The 17,721-nt window shown below is 36.0% G+C and overlaps 2 protein-coding genes across 2 annotated transcripts in view; both read left to right on the plus strand.

Moving 5' to 3' along the window:
* GABA-B-R2 (gamma-aminobutyric acid type B receptor subunit 2) overlaps positions 1–14,833 on the plus strand; it is a 20,675-nt gene extending 5,842 nt beyond the window's left edge. Inside the window, exons 7-32 of the mRNA XM_073089908.1 lie at positions 131–305; positions 544–622; positions 917–1,071; positions 2,557–2,711; positions 3,003–3,149; positions 3,308–3,417; positions 3,709–3,735; positions 4,454–4,584; positions 4,854–4,976; positions 5,645–5,755; positions 5,994–6,122; positions 6,234–6,329; positions 6,732–6,917; positions 7,374–7,491; positions 8,760–8,850; positions 9,067–9,250; positions 9,478–9,645; positions 9,930–10,137; positions 10,482–10,583; positions 10,849–10,956; positions 11,315–11,387; positions 11,478–11,533; positions 11,880–11,956; positions 12,580–12,660; positions 13,002–13,338; positions 13,656–14,833. Coding sequence (XP_072946009.1) covers positions 131–305; positions 544–622; positions 917–1,071; positions 2,557–2,711; positions 3,003–3,149; positions 3,308–3,417; positions 3,709–3,735; positions 4,454–4,584; positions 4,854–4,976; positions 5,645–5,755; positions 5,994–6,122; positions 6,234–6,329; positions 6,732–6,917; positions 7,374–7,491; positions 8,760–8,850; positions 9,067–9,250; positions 9,478–9,645; positions 9,930–10,137; positions 10,482–10,583; positions 10,849–10,956; positions 11,315–11,387; positions 11,478–11,533; positions 11,880–11,956; positions 12,580–12,660; positions 13,002–13,338; positions 13,656–13,909 — 3,481 coding nt within the window. The 3' untranslated portion in view covers positions 13,910–14,833. The remainder of the gene's footprint in view (positions 1–130; positions 306–543; positions 623–916; positions 1,072–2,556; positions 2,712–3,002; positions 3,150–3,307; positions 3,418–3,708; positions 3,736–4,453; positions 4,585–4,853; positions 4,977–5,644; positions 5,756–5,993; positions 6,123–6,233; positions 6,330–6,731; positions 6,918–7,373; positions 7,492–8,759; positions 8,851–9,066; positions 9,251–9,477; positions 9,646–9,929; positions 10,138–10,481; positions 10,584–10,848; positions 10,957–11,314; positions 11,388–11,477; positions 11,534–11,879; positions 11,957–12,579; positions 12,661–13,001; positions 13,339–13,655) is intronic.
* Positions 14,834–16,339: 1,506 nt separating this feature from the next.
* Vinc (vinculin) overlaps positions 16,340–17,721 on the plus strand; it is a 61,245-nt gene continuing 59,863 nt past the window's right edge. The window contains exon 1 of the mRNA XM_073089845.1: positions 16,340–16,547. Within this exon, the coding sequence (XP_072945946.1) occupies positions 16,491–16,547 (57 nt within the window). The 5' untranslated portion in view covers positions 16,340–16,490. The remainder of the gene's footprint in view (positions 16,548–17,721) is intronic.

Here is a 17,721-nt window from a genome sequence, read left to right on the forward strand (position 1 = left end):
CCTTAATAATTAATGTTTGCAATTGGGTTTAGCTGGCAACATATCTCTCATTCGATTCTTCTTACACAATGGCTTAGAGCTAAGGCGTTTGTTTTCATGCTAGAATTAATTCGTTTTTTATGTAAATCAGATTGGACATGTACGGCCGCGCATACACCTGGCTGCTGCTCGGCACCTACAGCAACAAGTGGTGGATGCGCCGGGCACCCTGCTCCAAACGAGACCTCACCACCGCCCTGGACACTGCCATACTGACCGATCTGCTGCCGCTGTCCACTACCGGAGAGATGACCGTATCTGGGATTGTTAGTAGGCTTTGTTTGTCTAAGAACTTTACTACTAGGTATTTCAGATACACCTTCGGGAATTTACTTTCTCGTGTGAATGAAGTTAAAGACTATTATACATCACACCAGAAGTTAAGTTGTCATTGTAGCCACTTAACCTAAACATATATATCAGTATGCTGGGTCACTTTGCTTATCATAGATCTATGAGAAAAGTAATCTAGATAAATCGATTTTTATAAATATCTGTTTGCAGACAGCAAAAGATTACCAAGTGGAATACGATAGGCGAAGAGGACTGGAGTATTCAAGATTTCATGGATATACCTATGATGGTGAGTAAAATAATATGAACTTCATCCTCCCTTATAATAACAACTATGAAATTGCTGCCTGTAAAGTCAATTTGCATAAAGACAGTAGAAAAAGTGGTTACGGCAAACATAGGTAAACATATACAAACGGCGTAGACAAACATTTCAGTATTTTTATGAGCAAGGAAAAAGTATTAGTAAAAAAGTAGTAGAGTACCAAACTATGAGGAAAATATTACACAATTTAGGATACTCAATTTATACCCAATAATTAAGCTATTTTGCTATTCATCAAACGTTCATTAAATGTTTAAGGTATTTGGGCGATGGCTTTGGCCATCCAGACAGTGGCACATCGAGTGAAGCTGAAATACAAGGAGAAGACGGTACAGGACTTTCGGTATCGGGACAAGGAGTGGGAGCAACTGTTCCTGGATGCCTTAAGCAATGTTACTTTCGAAGGGGTTACAGTAAGTCTTGAATCTTCTGACAGTCCTTACCTTACTCAAATGTTTTCCAAGTACATAAATCCTCATGCTCATCCTCATCAAGTGGTAGATTTCGTTCAAAACTCCCGTGCTATTGAATTTTGGTTACAAAATATAAATGGTATTTTTTAGACATAAAGAAGTTAAAGAAAGAAGATAAAGTTAGTGAAATTAACATATTAAATAATGATCTCTCTCGGATAAGTGAATGGGCTAAAGCTTTTGGTATTTTGGTGAATCCCAAAAAATCACAAGCAATTATTGTTGGTAGTAGGTACCATCGAAACTTACTGAATTTTAGTACTTTACCAACAATAATTATTGATGGCGTTCCAATCCCATTATCCAACACAGTAAAAAACCTTGGTGTTGTTTTGGATGCCAATTTATCTTGGGATTCACACGTGCGAGAAGTAAGGCGCAAGGTCCACTTTTCTCTACACTCGCTTAAATGTCTTCAAGGTTTCTTGCCCTTTAAAACAAAAATTTCTCTAACTCAAACTCTTATTCAGCCGATTTTAGATTACGCGGACGCTTGCTATTTGGATGCCACAGAGGAGCTATTAAATAAACTTGAGCGCTTGCAAAATCTCTGCATTAGATTCATCTTTGGTTTAAGAAAGTTCGATCGCGTTTCCCATTTTCGCAAGGATCTCAAGTGGCTCCCAATCCGTTTTCGTAGGAATACTCGTATCCTCTGTCTCCTTTATAATATCCTGAAAAGTCCATCCTCTCCCTCCTATCTGAAACACCGTTTTTCATATACACGGCCTTCTCTGGCACCTTGTAGATCTCATCTGAAATCCCTTCTTAATTATCCTTCTCACAAAACTTCTTTCTACTCCCGCTCCTTTTCCGTTCATGCAGTTAGACTATGGAACTCACTACCGCCCCATATTCGTCTTTCCAACAGTATTTCTTTGTTCAAAAGAAGAGTAAAAGAGCACTACTTATCACTGTCATAATTAAGTATATATTTGTATGTATATATTGTCATATGTATATATTATTGTATATATTATGTGTATATAATTGTATATATGTATATGTATATGATATCTATCCTACTTATCTATTTTGTGCACACTTTATTTGCCTTACATACAATTTTTCTGACCATAGGGGCGGGCTGCTGGAAGAAATTCCAGGTTGGAATAAGTAGTCCTTTGTACTACATTTCTTTTTAATACTCTATTTCTTTGTTATGTTCTGTGTACACAAATTTGTAAATAAAAAAAAATAATAAATAAATAAATAAATAGTTTAATACTTTGTATACTACATATACAACACGTACGTATATACAACATAAAAATCATAACTTCAAAAATACAAATATTTAAGTACAGTTACTCAACGTAAACCATGTTTGCAATGCTTTGTATTCAATAACTCACGTTCCATATTTTCTAAAATTTTACACTGCAAAATTATTCAAATGTCTCCAAATCGTTTCTTTCTTTCCAGGGTCCAGTCAGATTTTACGACAACGAACGTAAAGCTTCGATATTGTTAAAGCAATTCCAGGGGGATTCAGTGGGCGAGGTGAAGGTTGGAGAGTACTGCGCGGAGAGAGACCGCCTGGACCTGAGCAGTGGACAGGCGTTCAAGTGGGTTGGGAAGTAAGTCACTGGCCCATTTTTGTATGCAGTAACAGATATAACAAATGCAGATGCTGTCTACTCGGCAGAGCTGTCGGTATTTTCGCTAACGGATATCATAAAACCAAACAAGTAGTAGACTTTAATGATGATGAGAAACTTGATGCAATAATAATACAAAATAATATGTACAGTCTTCACCCTAGCGATGGCATATCCGTAAAGATAAAAAAGGAAAGGACGCCAATAAATGACTTACCAAAGAGGTGTCGAATGTCTTAAATCGGCTAAAAATTAAATCTAATATTTCAGGAACCCCCCAAAAGACCGCACGTTACGGCTGATAGAACACACTCAAGTCAACATCACTATATATTCTGTGCTGGTTTCTTGCTCCATCCTGGGCATCCTGCTAGCTACCGGCTTCCTGGCTATGAATATTCATTATCGAAATCAAAGGTGCGTAAGCTTTTTTAATTCTCTTCAGCTGTGTTATTGTTTTGAAAACGCCTTTAAAATATAAATACGCGATCACGAACAGAAAGACGAGTAGCTTGCCAGAAATTGAACCGGAATTGATGGAATTATTTTTTAATATTATATAATTATTTTCCCAGGTATATAAAAATGTCGTCACCACATCTCAATAACCTCATCATCGTGGGCTGCATGCTCACTTACCTGAGTGTGATCTTCCTCGGACTGGACTCTAGTCTCAGCAGCATAGGTACTTATACATTTACTGTGTATTAAATGTCTTTAAACGTTGTACTTACTTAACGCATTCATAAAATATCTTTATGTCTACTCTACCTTTCGGATCGAAGGTAAAAATAACAATATATACTAATAGTAACTTAAATTTCGCTGCCCAATTACTATTTACTACTTCCAAATTGGTCAACGATGAAACTAAAATTAAAAGCGATATTAAAATGTTAGCACTTTCGATTCGCATGTCGCTAGCACATCGTCCGTCACGCTGTTCCATGAACTCATCATTTTCATTAATTCTTAGGTCTTTCTCAGGAAACGCCGCGAGGAGGTAATAGCTTGCTCCCATCCCCAGCTTGAGCTTCGACCCTGGGCCGTTTGGAACCCGCCAACCAAATTTTGGGAACTTAATCCCCTAATCTGTCTCGACCACTATCTGAGAAAGACCTAGGTCGTTTTCTAGGTCACAGGAGTCGACAGCATGTTTCCAAGTTTTGGTTTTCTTTCCTTTATCCGCGAGGCTTTATTAATGGTATGTGGTGTTCTGTAATTTCAAGGCTTTGTCACATCCAGTGTTGTAAGTACATCGATTTATTGTTTTAGTATATTTGTTTTCTTAAGTGGCATCTTTTCATTTACCATTCTGCTCAACTCCTTCGCTATGAGCGGTGTATCATTGCTTCCTTCTTCTTCTTTCTAAACTATTTTAAGATAAAATGCATGTTTAATTAAAAATGAAGCTAAAATGATACTCAATTTTTAAATAACTTAATTCCTTTAACATTTTGAAGAAAAATATAATGTGCAAAAATAGCAAGAAATTGTAAATTTCAAATCAAGTAAGTCAGTATTTACTTACTTGTTTTGAATCTACAGCGCGAATTACTTTTAAAATATTTTGACCAATAGGTCAAAACAAGAACTTTTCTAATCTTGAAATAATACAATACAAATATCAACCACAAAAGCCAATTACTTATATGTCTTATAACATTAGTATTTCTATACACACGGCTGCCTTTATATCTTTAGTGTTTCTATGTCCACAGCTGCCTTCCCCTACATCTGCACAGCCAGAGCGTGGCTGCTGATGGCTGGATTTAGTTTCGCCTTTGGGGCAATGTTCTCTAAGACTTGGAGAGTCCATTCTATCTTCACGGATGTCAAGCTCAATAAAAAGGTATTGACTGCAATTATAATTGAGAAGTGTGTATAACTCGTTGTATAATTTTAGTATAGTGTAGTAATTAGATAACGACGTCATTGAAGTTACTAAAGAGTAACAAATTAAATGAATAAGTAACCAATGATAATCATTTTTGAGGAGATGACTTACTTATAGCATACCATCTACATAAGCTAGAATTTGTCATAAGGACATGAGAATTTAATGAAAAGTTGCGTAATAAGAGTTTCCAGTATTCATGCCCTCGGTATATTTCATTGCAGGTGATAAAAGACTACCAGTTGTTCATGGTGGTGGGCGTCCTGCTGTGCATCGACGTGGCCATCATGACCACGTGGCAGATCTCCGATCCATTCTACCGGGAAACTAAGCAAATGGACGCTATCGTAAGTAACTTTTAGAAGGTGGTAGAACCCTTTGTGGTTCGACTCCGGCGGCACCACCGCCACACCTATTTCTACCTAATAACAGCAGTGTTAGGCGCTGCTGTGTTCCGGTTTGAAGGGTGTGGTAAGGGAGACAGACTTTTCCGAGGCGTTCCAGCTTAGTCCTCAGGGGTAGCGGCGCATCTGTGGCCTACCTCAGGTAGGAATATCTAATCCTATCTGGGGTTGATTACAGATGTCCATGGGCGGCAGTAACCACTTACCATCAGGTGGACTGCATGCTTGTCTGCTACTCTTATATTATAAAAAAAAAAAAAACTTCTAATGCGCCAATAATATTTAAGGTTGTTTTTTCAGAGTTAACGGCTATGGAAAAAATAGTACTTATAGTACCTATTACGTATTTACCTAGGATCGAGTGTATTATAAGGCGTCAAAATAAGTATTTAATAATGTATATGCCTGAGTATATAGCTTGAGTATATTCTTACCTTTGTCTCCAGCATTTGTTTTCTCTAAAGCTCGTAGGACAAATAAACTTTGTAACTTCAGCCTCGTTCCTTTTCCATAATTCTGTAAAATGCCAATAGATAAATAGATTATATGTACCTTACTACAAGACAATTCGGAGATTCCGTAATATTCATCATTTTTGTTAATTTTTCCAGGCTCATCCAACAAGTGAAGACATTGTCATAGTTCAGGAGAATGAGTATTGTCAATCAGAGAATATGTCGATTTTCATCGGCATTATTTACGCTTATAAAGGACTCCTGTTGGTAATTATGTTTTGCAACATTATCAATGTCCTTTAGATCAACTTTAGGTTTATTAGTGAATAGATTTCATATAAAATCCTCAATTGCATGTCCGTGGCGTGGTAGAATATGCTTCAGGATTTTTCAGTAAACTTGTAATAACTGCAGCAGCAGCCAGTCTTTTTAAAATATACCCCATGAGAAAACCTTTTTTCAAAACATTTAGGAAAATTATTCTAACGATGTGTAACTTTTCCAGATATTTGGAGCTTTCCTAGCATGGGAAACGAGACACGTGTCGATACCAGCGTTGAACGACTCTAAACATATTGGCCTGTCAGTATATAATGTTTTCATCATGTGCATTATGGGGGCTCCCATTGCTCTAGTGAGTATTATTTATAGTATCTCTATAATTAATCAAAACTGGTTTCTTTTGAATAATTGTTCTTACATTAAGTTTATAATTTATAAGTAAGTAATATAATTTAATTTTCAGGTACTGGCTGATCACAAAGATGCGTTGTTTGTTCTCATAGCAATATTTATCATCTTTTGCACAACAGCGACTCTCTGCTTGGTATTCGTACCGAAGGTAAGTCAAATCATGTTTAATATGTTGTCTTTATAAGTTCATCAATATTTAGAAGTCCACTACTGGGCATAGGTCTCCGTCTCCCATAACATTGGAAAGATTGCTTTATTTGCTGTTCTTGACGTGATTGTAAGCTCAGGAATTGTCAGGAGTCTACCTCCTTATATTTACCGCCTTAATCGCCTTCTATGCTGTCTTTGGGATGAAATTGTTAGGCTGATATTCCAGGACATCACGTAACACCGCTATGCTTTAAATACTAAGGACTCATTTAAGTCATAATGAACATCTACTGTACCATTCTCCTGCCTTCTCCCAAACTAATTTTTATTTTAGCATATTTTTTCTTGAGATGTAGCATGGTATTACTTATAAACCTGATCCAACTTATTTACATTCCAGCTTCTAGAGCTCCGTCGTAACGGCCAGCCGGGGGCAGCGGGGGCGAGGATCCGGGCGACGCTCCGCCCAGCGTCTTCTCACGAGTGCCGGGAACCGGGCCCCGAGCTAGAGAGACGCATGAAGGAGCTGCGGCAGTACAACAATCGCTATCGGCGGACCTTGCAGGCGAAAGAAAATGAACTGCAGGTGAGGAAGTAGAGTATAAGGTCTGGAAACCAAGAGAATTCAGCTCCATCGTTAATGTTAAGTAAACTCTGCCAGTGGTCATCTGTTATGAATTTCATATTGATTGGCAAGATGATGATGCAAGTTCTTTGTCTTATCAAAGTCAGGTGTTATAGCCATTCTGTCTTAAACAGTGAAAAAAAAGTTACTTACATTGACGAGCAGACGAGCGAGCAGTCCACGCGATGGTAAGTGGCTGCTGCCGCCCATGGACATCTGTAATCAACTCCAGATAGGATAAGATATTTCTACCTGAGATCGGTAACAGATGCCCCGCTACCCCTGAGGACTAAGCTGGTGAAAAGTATGTCGCCCTTACCACTCGTTTACCACCAGAACACAGCGGCGCTTAACACTACTGTTATAAGCCAGATGATATGATAAATAGATTAATCTTTTCTTTTCGAATCAACACAGATGCTGTTAAGCAAGCTAGGATGTGACGCCAGCTCGGATTCCTCAACACGAGACTCCAAATCGCCAGCAACTCAGCGAACACGCTTGCCCGTGCCAAAAGAAAACATCAGTCATCCCGGTAAAAGTACTGGTTAATTTTAGAGTAAAACTTTCTCTACCATACTGCTTAATAAGTTGTAATTAAGTAATATTACCATTGCTATCGGCTTGCGACTAGGTTTACCTTTAATTCATCCACATTGTTGCCCTTGTGGAGTTCAGGTAGACCATTTGGGACACCACGGCCTATCTTGTCGTCGTAGCGCCGGTCGCCAATCGCGCCATGCTGCCCTCAATGATGTCATCCGCAGGGCTCTTGCTACCGTCAACGTACCGGCACAATTAGAGCCGAACGGTGTTGTACGAGACGATGGTAAGAGGCCTGACGGCTTGACTTTAATTCCTTGGAAGAATGGGAGGTGTCTTGTGTGGGATGCTACGTGTGTCGACACAATGGCACCATCCCATCTCCAACTATCTTCTAGGGCAGCTGGTGTTGTGGCTACCGATGCGGAAATACGCAAGCTGCAGAAATATGCTAGTCTCAGTCGAGACTATATATTTCTGCCGTTTGGTGTAGAGACGAAGGGGCCGTGGGGTTCTGACGCTCGATCTTTTTTTAAACACCTTTCAAGGCGTTTGATCGAGTGCACCCACGACCAAAGGGCTGGCGCTTACCTCGGGCAAAGAATTAGCTTTGCTATTCAGCGAGGTAATGTCGCCAGCGTTTTGGGGACTCTTCCAAGAGACAACAATTTGGATGAAGCTTATTATATTTAACTATTTTATTATAAGTATTTTTATAGCCTGTTTCATATATTATTTTGTACTTTTTTATTACGTTAATATTGTAAATAATTAAATGTAAATTGTAGAATTATTGAATAAATAAAAATAAAATATAAACACTATAAAGTAAAAAAAAAAAAAAAAAATATTATTAGCAGCTTAACTTTGGAGTGAAACCTTAGTGAAACGGTCCCTATGATACAGCTCTAAAGCACTTAAGTATATAACAGAATCGCGTCCGTGAATCAAATCCTCCTTTATGGTACTGATTGAAATATTTTATTTAATACAAGTACTTATTCATTAATAATTAATTAATTTCAATCTATCAGATGATAAGTTGTACTGCAATTGATTGCCGATAACTGACCCACAATAAGACTTGAGACTAGAATACGACTCTATCTAAAGACAATCGTAGACTCTTTGTTTGTTCTGAGGAGTAAGATAAAACAAATCTCGCTTTCTAATATGATATTTACAGAGATATTTTAAAGGGCGTTAACTTGTAAACTTTATGATAAATATTATAAGTAAGTAATTATTTTCTCTCAACAGAAACAAGTGACATTACATCAATGTGCAGCCTCAGTGCAGCCTCCGCTGGCGTTGAAACAGAGTATATCAATTTACAGACAACAGTTGAAAAGTAAGCAAGAGCAAAAGATTTTAAGTTCAAAATATCAAGGAATGAAGGAAGGAATAAGATTTTGGACTTAGCTAACTGTGTTGAATTACTAAAATCTACAGGGTCATAGTCGTAGCTAGGGGCACTACAGAGCAAATTAGAGACGATGTGACAAACGTGATGTTGAAGACGATACAATATCAATTATACTATTAAGACTGCTTTATAATATTTCAGACCTAAGCCCTCAGCGCCACCAGAACCAGCAATCAAGGAGGTCACGATCAAAGAACCGAAGAAAGAACAGACCAAGAACGTTTCGTTCAAGAATCATCTGGACTACACAAGTCCACCGCCGTCTTCGAAGGCCGTTCCAGAGAAAGATCAGTTAGCGAAGCTGCCTTATGGGTGGTCAACAGAGGTATTATTGTAGAAAAGATTTGTACAGTCTTAAGTTGATAACATTAAAAAAATAACTTGTAAATATTGAGCAAGAAAAGGAGTCTTACATAATTATTGTGTTAAGCTGTCTTAGCTATTATACCCAGAACTTCTCTCTCTGAAATGAGATGTCTTCCTTCAGTTTGTATACTAAATGCGATTATTTTGAGATATAAACTAACTTTTCGATTATATTTATTTGTATAGATATTTCAGGAACCTCCAGACCCTCCGAAACCTGCAACAAAGCCATCCGAGCCGGCAAAGGCAGAAGCAAAGACCATACCAGCTTTGAAAGCGACCGATACTCCTACGGTGAAGTCAGTACCAGCCAAGGTGCAAGAACCCATGTATACGAAAGCGGCTACGCCTAAGGTTAAGTATTTTTGTGAAGAAAATTCAGTTAGCAGCTTAACCTACTAAGATTAGATTTTTAGATCGTCCATCGCCGAAATAGATTGTTTTAATGTTATTAATGTGTTGGTGTATTATCCAAAGTGTAGTCGAATTTACTTGCGACAATATCCAGTATTTTGTCGTACGATTCTTAGCAAAAATTGAAAATTTTCGTACATTTATATGCAAATAACGGATAGATTGATAATTCTACTACCGCCATTACCTACCAACCCTACCTTAACATTACTCGTGCTGTATAGACTCCAGAACTCCAGAAGAAAGTGAAGACCCAAGAGTCAATGCCTGCCAAGACAACACCATCGAGAGATTCAAGAGAGAAGACGGTTCCGCGTGGCCATCGACGGATGTCGAGCATCAGCCAGGGCGCGTTACTAACAGACCTGATGCATGTGTCTGTTGACCAGGAAGATATGGAGCCGCCGCCTGGATTGGAGAGGAAAGTAATAGGTAAGTACTCTATTGTTAGTTAAAAAATCGTTACAATTCATGGTTTATGGTGAAATTCAAGCGATTCGTCAATTTAAGTAGCATTAAGCGCAGTCACATTAATACGACAGACTATTCAATTTGTAATTCAATTCAAAATTAAATTTACTTGTAAGTACTTAGTAGATTTTATTATCAGCCCATATTTAGGATGGCTTTCTGATTATTATTTCATCAAATAAGCAGGATTTTGCAGTATGGTCATGTTCTATGGTCATAGTTCGCAAAATCGAATGATGTCATTGCTAAGTTTCTTCGTATTGACCTCTGCATTTTCTATTTATTTTTAATACATTTTCTTTTAGGCCAAGAAAGAGATCCACCAATACCTCCCAAGCCTAAACAAGAACCGGAGGATATACTCGACATTGACCATGACTACTCGTCGATGGAGAGGCGGAAAGCATGTAGGAATAAACGTCTTTATTTTTTTTTTACATAAGCGTCCATCGCTCCGTCAGTCTTTTGAGATCTTCTGCTGGATAGATCTCTCCTAATTGGATTGACTCCAATCTATCCTGTTCCTTCTGAAACCAGCGATTCCCCTCTGTATTTCTCATGTCATTAATTCACCTGCGCATAAGCTTATTTTTCACATACATATATTGCTAAAGACAAAATATAGTCAGTCTGGGACGAGGTTTGGTTACTTTCCAAATTTATCCTTTCCAGGTCAAAGAAGAGATTCAGAGAGACGCAAGAAAGAGAACTACATAGTGGTGCAAAGTGATTTATGGGACACTAACACTTTCCAGTACACATGTCAGAAAACACCACCTAGTAAGTTGTTCTGTTGCTACTTTAGCACAAAGGAAAATATTTAATGTTATTATTTTTTATAATATTAGAGTAACAGGCGAGCACGCTGATGGTAAGTTCCTACTACCCTCCACGGATTCCAATCAACACTAGATAAGATCTAGACTGTAATCAACCAATATCAGCGTTCTACACTAGGTCGATCACAGATGCGCCGCTACCACTAAAGTCTAAGCTGGAACGCCTCGGAAAAGTAATATCTTCCTTACATTTTCTTTTAAACCACTTTTATTTTCCTTTCAACCCATAATACAACAGCGTTTCACACTGCTGTTATTAGGCAGAAATTGGTGTGAAAAATTCTTCTTTTGATTTCCAGGTCATGCTCATTCTCCAATGCAAAGGAGCGTGTCAGAAAAGAGTCGGCAGCAGCCTTCTCCTCACCATCACAGGTAAAGAAGAATATTTCTAGATTTTACTAAATATTTTGCAGTTTTCTTTCGTATGTCAATTCAATTTGTAACATATAATTACTTTTTCAGAGAACCAGAAGTAAAAAGCATCGAAAGAAGAGCATCCAACGCTTCCATCAATCATGGTATGAAATATAATCAGTGATAGTAACTTTATCTTTTAATGATAGTAATAGGGGAGAATTAGTAATAGGGGATAAAAGATCAAGAGTCTTTCGTCAATTTCGGTTTTAAAACATATTCATACAGTTTTTAATAGACAATGAAAACAAATCAAAGTAAGGTCTTCTTCGTCTGCTGTGACGACACCACCGCCAAATGAATTCCTTGTTAATAACAGTATTGTTTTTGCTGCTTTCATCTACTTTGAAGACTGTAAGGGAAAATGTTTCTTTACTTTGTATTTTGTCCCGAATACTGTTTTTTACTACTTTTATCATGACATATGGCCCCATACCATTACCATTACAGCTGGCCCTCCGAGAGGTGGAACACCAGAAGGTTATCGGGAAGCTGAGACGCTAAGGATGTCTGATCGTTTGTCGAAGGTATTATTTCTTAATGTAACAAAGATCAAAACAATAAATTCAATTTACAAGCATCGATAATAAATCATTCGTAATATATACATCACCAAAACGCAACCGAGGATCAAAGAAGAATGCCTTTTACCATTTATAGAGACGGTTATTTTGATAACTTATTACTCGTATCATCAGTTCTTCACTTGTAAAATAATATCATTTCAAATTTTGTGAATACACTTATTATAACAATAGTACCTTACACCTTTTTTAGAATACTGTTTGGCAATCAAAGATAAGATTAGCACGTAAACAGTGGCGTAACTATAGGGTGGCAGACTGCCATGCAGACTGAGAGGCTGCAAGCTCAAATCTGACCAAAAAAATTGTATAGATCACGGAAAAAAGGTCGCCAGAAAAATATTTCAGGGCCTATGTAATGAGTTTGCCAAGGGTTTAGTTACGCCACTTCACGTAAATTCTACAATGTCCTTTTAAGTTATTGTATAATATTATAAGTGATGAAAATTGATCTTTAGTAAAATTGCAAGAAATTTAGAATACTGATTCAATAGAATCCATTTCACATAATTCTGCACGGCATAAATCCATAAGCATGTATAGATTTGCATCGAATGGTTTTTCAGCGACGAGGCTCTGAATTTCCTCAGCCAGTGAGTACGCCTCCACATCAGGTGCAGGCCAAGAGGAGACAGTCTACTGCTGTTGTAAGCATTTCTTTTATTTTAGTCGCTTAAATGGTAAAATAAAAACAATTTTTGATTAAAATTTATTACTTATCACTATTTATAATGTAGCTGGGAGCGAAGTAATTATCATACATACATATGTTATAAGTACGTATAAAACTGTATTTTTGTTACCTCTTCCTAAATAAACATTCCATCATTCAATGATGAATGACGAAGCACTTAAAGCTACTTATTAAATGCGGTCATCATACAACGTATAGTTAATTTAAATGGACTTTTCAGCAAAAACCTTCTTTTTGGCTGTAATAAAACTATTACAAGATTCTTTATCCATCATTTTGTGCTTTAAATTACAGATAAGGTCGTACCCAGAAGAAAGGCCAGAGAGAGTAGAACCATCTCCAAGAAGACACGATGACATACCGAGGAAACCTATTCAAGAGAAACCGGTACCCCCACCAGCGCCACAGCCAGAACCTCAGGAAACGGAGAGTTGGAAACCAGATCCTGATACAATAAGGGTATCCAAAGGGCAAGAGTCACCAGCAAAAAGATTGAGACAGGAAGCAGAACCCCTTAAACGGGCGAAGGGAATGGGCGATTCGCCGAGGCTGACGCAGGCCGCCAAACAAAATCAACCAAGACCTGATCATCATAAAAGTAGCCCTAATGTAGCTTCTCGACATAAGTCTGGTAGGTTTTGAAATGAGTTTGTATTCTGAATTTGTGCATAAGTCTTTGCATCTTTGTAGCATTCAGTCGTAATATGACTATTAGCAAGATTTGTAACAAGCAAGAGTAATTTAAGACATTCATGATGCACTTTTCTTCGAACTGTGTCCTCTTTGATTGATTCTAGCTTTTCTTCTATTGGTTCTTGAAATTGACGTAGCCAGCGTAACATTGTTACCCAAAAAAAGCGTTAGTTAAATTTATGTTAATTGGCAACCCGAAATATACATAAAACATCAGGTACAATAGGTGAATAACGTTGATTTCCATTTTTTCAGGCTCACCAAACAAACGTGAAGAACGCAAGTCAGCGACATATGGACGAAGTGACTCTAAGCGACAAGAATCAGTGGAACAGCGGAAGATGTACACCGCTAGCTCCGAGTCCGAGCTCTTCGAGTGCGCCATCTTGCCCATCTTCCACAAACTCCTCACAGAGAGACACAAGAGCCAACCTCACGGACTAAACCTTAGCTATGGCGTCAGTTGCCCGAATATATCGATCAAATGCGACATTGTGGAATACTTGTGAGGCTACTGATGTGTTTGTATGGAAATATTGAGTAATTTAGCTACCAGTACGAATACTTTACCAGCGGTGTTCTGTTGGATATGTTTCTATGACCTTTCCAGTGATATTTATTGGAAATTAGGTCTACTAAACTGCATTATATCTAAGAATTGGAGTGCGCATGTGTAATGTTACAACGAACTTTCTTGGTACAAGGACTGGTGGTGTCTTTTTCGTTAGTAATGTAAAACTTAAGGGGATACGGTAAAACGTCAATTTTGTAAAGTTTCCTGGCATGCTGTTTGAAAATACTCAGTGTTGAACACTAAGAATGTTTCGCTAATATGTAAAACCATTATGGAGAGTAGAACAGCGAAAAAAAACGATAATTATTTCAATTGTCGATGTATTTAGGTAGTTCGTACCCCATCACTATTATGATAGTGCGATCTGTAGGTAAAATAGAGTAGAAGTTTAAGATTTTAATTATTCAATTGCGGTATCGCTATTCACCCACCTGAAACTTTTTTTTTTTAATTTAGGACTAAGAGTAAATGCTGGACATTTTTACGATATTTATAGCTTGAAATGTAATTAAGACAATTAAGATTTAATTTGCACATATTAATAAACTATGATTTGTAGAGAACACTGGCATTGTTACATGTATCTGTAATAATGTTACCAGCAAATAATCTAATTACCTTTATTTTTTTCCCAAAATAATATTAAATCTCCACAACTAATAAATTATAATTATAAAAGCGTAATTTGTTCAGCAAAATAAATAATTCAAAATTTTAGATGGTTAAAGAAATTTTCTGACAAGTTCGTTAACGGGTTTTTAGCGATAATGTAAAAATAAGTAAGTAAATAGTTAGACCTTTCTAAATGATTAGTACTGTATAAACAAATTACAAATTAATATTGATACTTTAAAAGCAATTTATCTTCTTATTATTATCTTCAATTATTTGACGAATATTTGCATTTATAAATTTTACCAGTGTATTTATCTATTATGTATTTTATTTTAAAAACCAAAACAAATATTTTCAAAATAATATTTTTAATTACATTGATCTCTATTGCATTTTGCATCCGAGCTTAACTTAAGTGACTTTTTATTATTTAATTAAAAACAATGCCTTATTTTGTGTCACTTCCAATTTTTATTATTGCATCGTGATAAACCGTTTTAATGTATCTTCAAAAATGTTGTTGTGAATATAATGTAAGGTCAATTGTAACAAATCGAAAAATATCGACATATTATACTTATTGCACAAATATCAATTACGCACAGTTATTAGACAAAATATTTTTTTACTCTTGTTATTTATATTATTATAATTCTGTGGACAGTTAGGTTCTACTTTCCTGTGATACACTTATGTTTTTAAAATATTTATAATGTTGAATTTTATTTTAGTTTAAAAGATAGAGACATTTGTAGACTACTTGTGTTACTTTACATTTTTTAATATCCGTAATAATAGACCCTTGTCTTTTCATAATCGGCGTTCGATGGACTACGCTGGAACAACGCTATTGTGAAGGAGTTCTTAATATTAATTATAATAATTTTGCATCTATACTTATAAAATACTTTCTGTGATCTTTTTTTAGATGTCGATATTTGTATGAACAGAAAACACACGGTTTAAAAGTATCCATTTATTTCTCAGTAGTCTAGTTAATTGTTGTGAAAATATTGAATAGGTAAAGATTGTGAAATTAAAATCAAACTTAAATAATAATAAATAAGAGAATCATAATTTCCTTACAACTGTTTTGATAACACTATACTGTCTTACATTTTTAAACTCTTGATTTTAATCTTTACTATTTACATGATTTGAATATTTCATTTTAGTACATGGTCTTGTAATAGAATCTTTAAGTATAATAATGTAATTGCACGTAAATAAAGACTTAATAGATGTATTAAATTACCTAAATAATGTAAAATAAAATATTTGATTACACGAATGTTTTTATATTATATTATCCTTTCATCGACCTTAATTGATAAAGAAATTATTTTTATTATTATCAAGAGATAAAAGATAATAACTTTCGATTTTTATAAATATTTAAAGTAAAAGGTTGATTTTTTTATTGTATAATAGGTATTTTATTGCAACAAAGTTTTATAAATCTACATTACATTATTCATAAAAACGTATTTACAATACATATATTATAACTATATTTATGTACAGGTTGGTTAAATTTCTTAATTTGAATAAGACAGCCAGTATTCTGAATATTGTGTGAATAAATATTTTCCCTGGAAATGGGGTAATTTTCTCAACTTAAACACAAACGTCATGTCACCAAATGTCAATCACAACGTTTATTTTGTCTGTGGAATTATGTCAATATGCCAACCAAAACATAAAACGAGATTCGAGATTGCTTGCTCAAAATATAGCCCTCCTCCCGCGCCCCTCAATCCCGTCACCGACACCCTCCCTCGTTCCTCACCTCAGTATTTTTCTGTCGACCTCGTGTGTTGGTTGTGTTTCGTTTCGTGTTACATATTTGTGCGGTTTATTTGTGTTTATCTAATGTAATATAAGTGTAAAGAGCTTACAAAATGCCGGTTTTTCATACGAAGATCATTGAGAGCATCTTGGAGCCGGTGGCCCAACAGGTACGTGTTCTTTATTTTTAGACCTCGAACTCCGTTGAAAGTGAATCAGACTTCGGTTCAGAGGAATTTCGTGATACACTTCTTGTACGTTAATTAATCCTCTAACGATATATCAAATATCGTTATTGACTAATAAAAGAGTTGCGTATAATATGTACTTTCTAATCAGATTTGTAAAGTCATTAGTATTGCAGTTGGTATGCAGAAAAAGTTGTCGAAAACTTGCTTTTGTTGCCGCTTAGCATAGATTACGAAGTAGAAGTTTGTAGTACCTGTAGATTCGTTGTGTCTAGACGTTTTAGAACTTTCAAAACGGATTTGTAAGCTCTTGCGACGCATTTTTGGGAACTTTTAAGTAACTTTATTACTAAATAATGATGTTAAAGTCTTAAAAGTTAGCCAGTGATTCTTATAGGATTGTTAGTTTGTATCAAAGTTATTTTGAAATTAATAACATTGCATATAAAGTAGGGCAAGATTATAGTTGATATAGAAAAGTAAACTATTTTCTTATAGTATCTTATCTTATTTCTGTTGCATGTAGGTGTTAAAACTCGTTAACACATAATGACGTATGTATTATGTCATAATCATAAAAAGTTTGAGATTTTTAGTGTCATACCACATAATTGCTATATTTGGTGCTGACTAATTAATTTTAGTGTATTCTTCATTTTTATGTTTCATAGTAAAAAATTGTTGTTAAACTTTGGTACCAAACTTTTACTGATTGAAAAATATTTCGAAGGTAATAGAGGTAGAACCCTTTTTATTGGATCCAACTTGGGTCCACCGCCACAGCTTTTTCTGCCTAATAACAGCTGTGTTCAGCGCTGCCGTGTTCTAGTTTGAAAAGAATTAATAATAAAGTGACTTATCTGAGGCATTCCAAATTAGTCCTCAGGGGTAGCCCTCATGGCAGCACATCTGTGATCAGCATCAAGTAGATGTCTATTGGTGGTGGTGATTACTTATGATCAGGAAATATATTTTTTTCAGGCATTTCAACTTAGTCCTCAGGGGTAACACGGTAAGCGAGTTTACTTCAAATAGGAAAATAATTTTAGCTGGAATTGATTACATATGTTCATTGACTGCAGGAGTCATGTACAAAAAGATGGGCTGCACATTTTTCTGCTACTCTATTTAAAAAAGGTGACTTGCATAAGCATTC

Source organism: Epargyreus clarus, unplaced genomic scaffold, assembly GCF_041222505.1.
Source record: "Epargyreus clarus isolate Ecla_fem2 unplaced genomic scaffold, WU_Ecla_fem_2.2 ptg000031l, whole genome shotgun sequence".
NCBI lineage: Eukaryota > Metazoa > Arthropoda > Insecta > Lepidoptera > Hesperiidae > Epargyreus > Epargyreus clarus.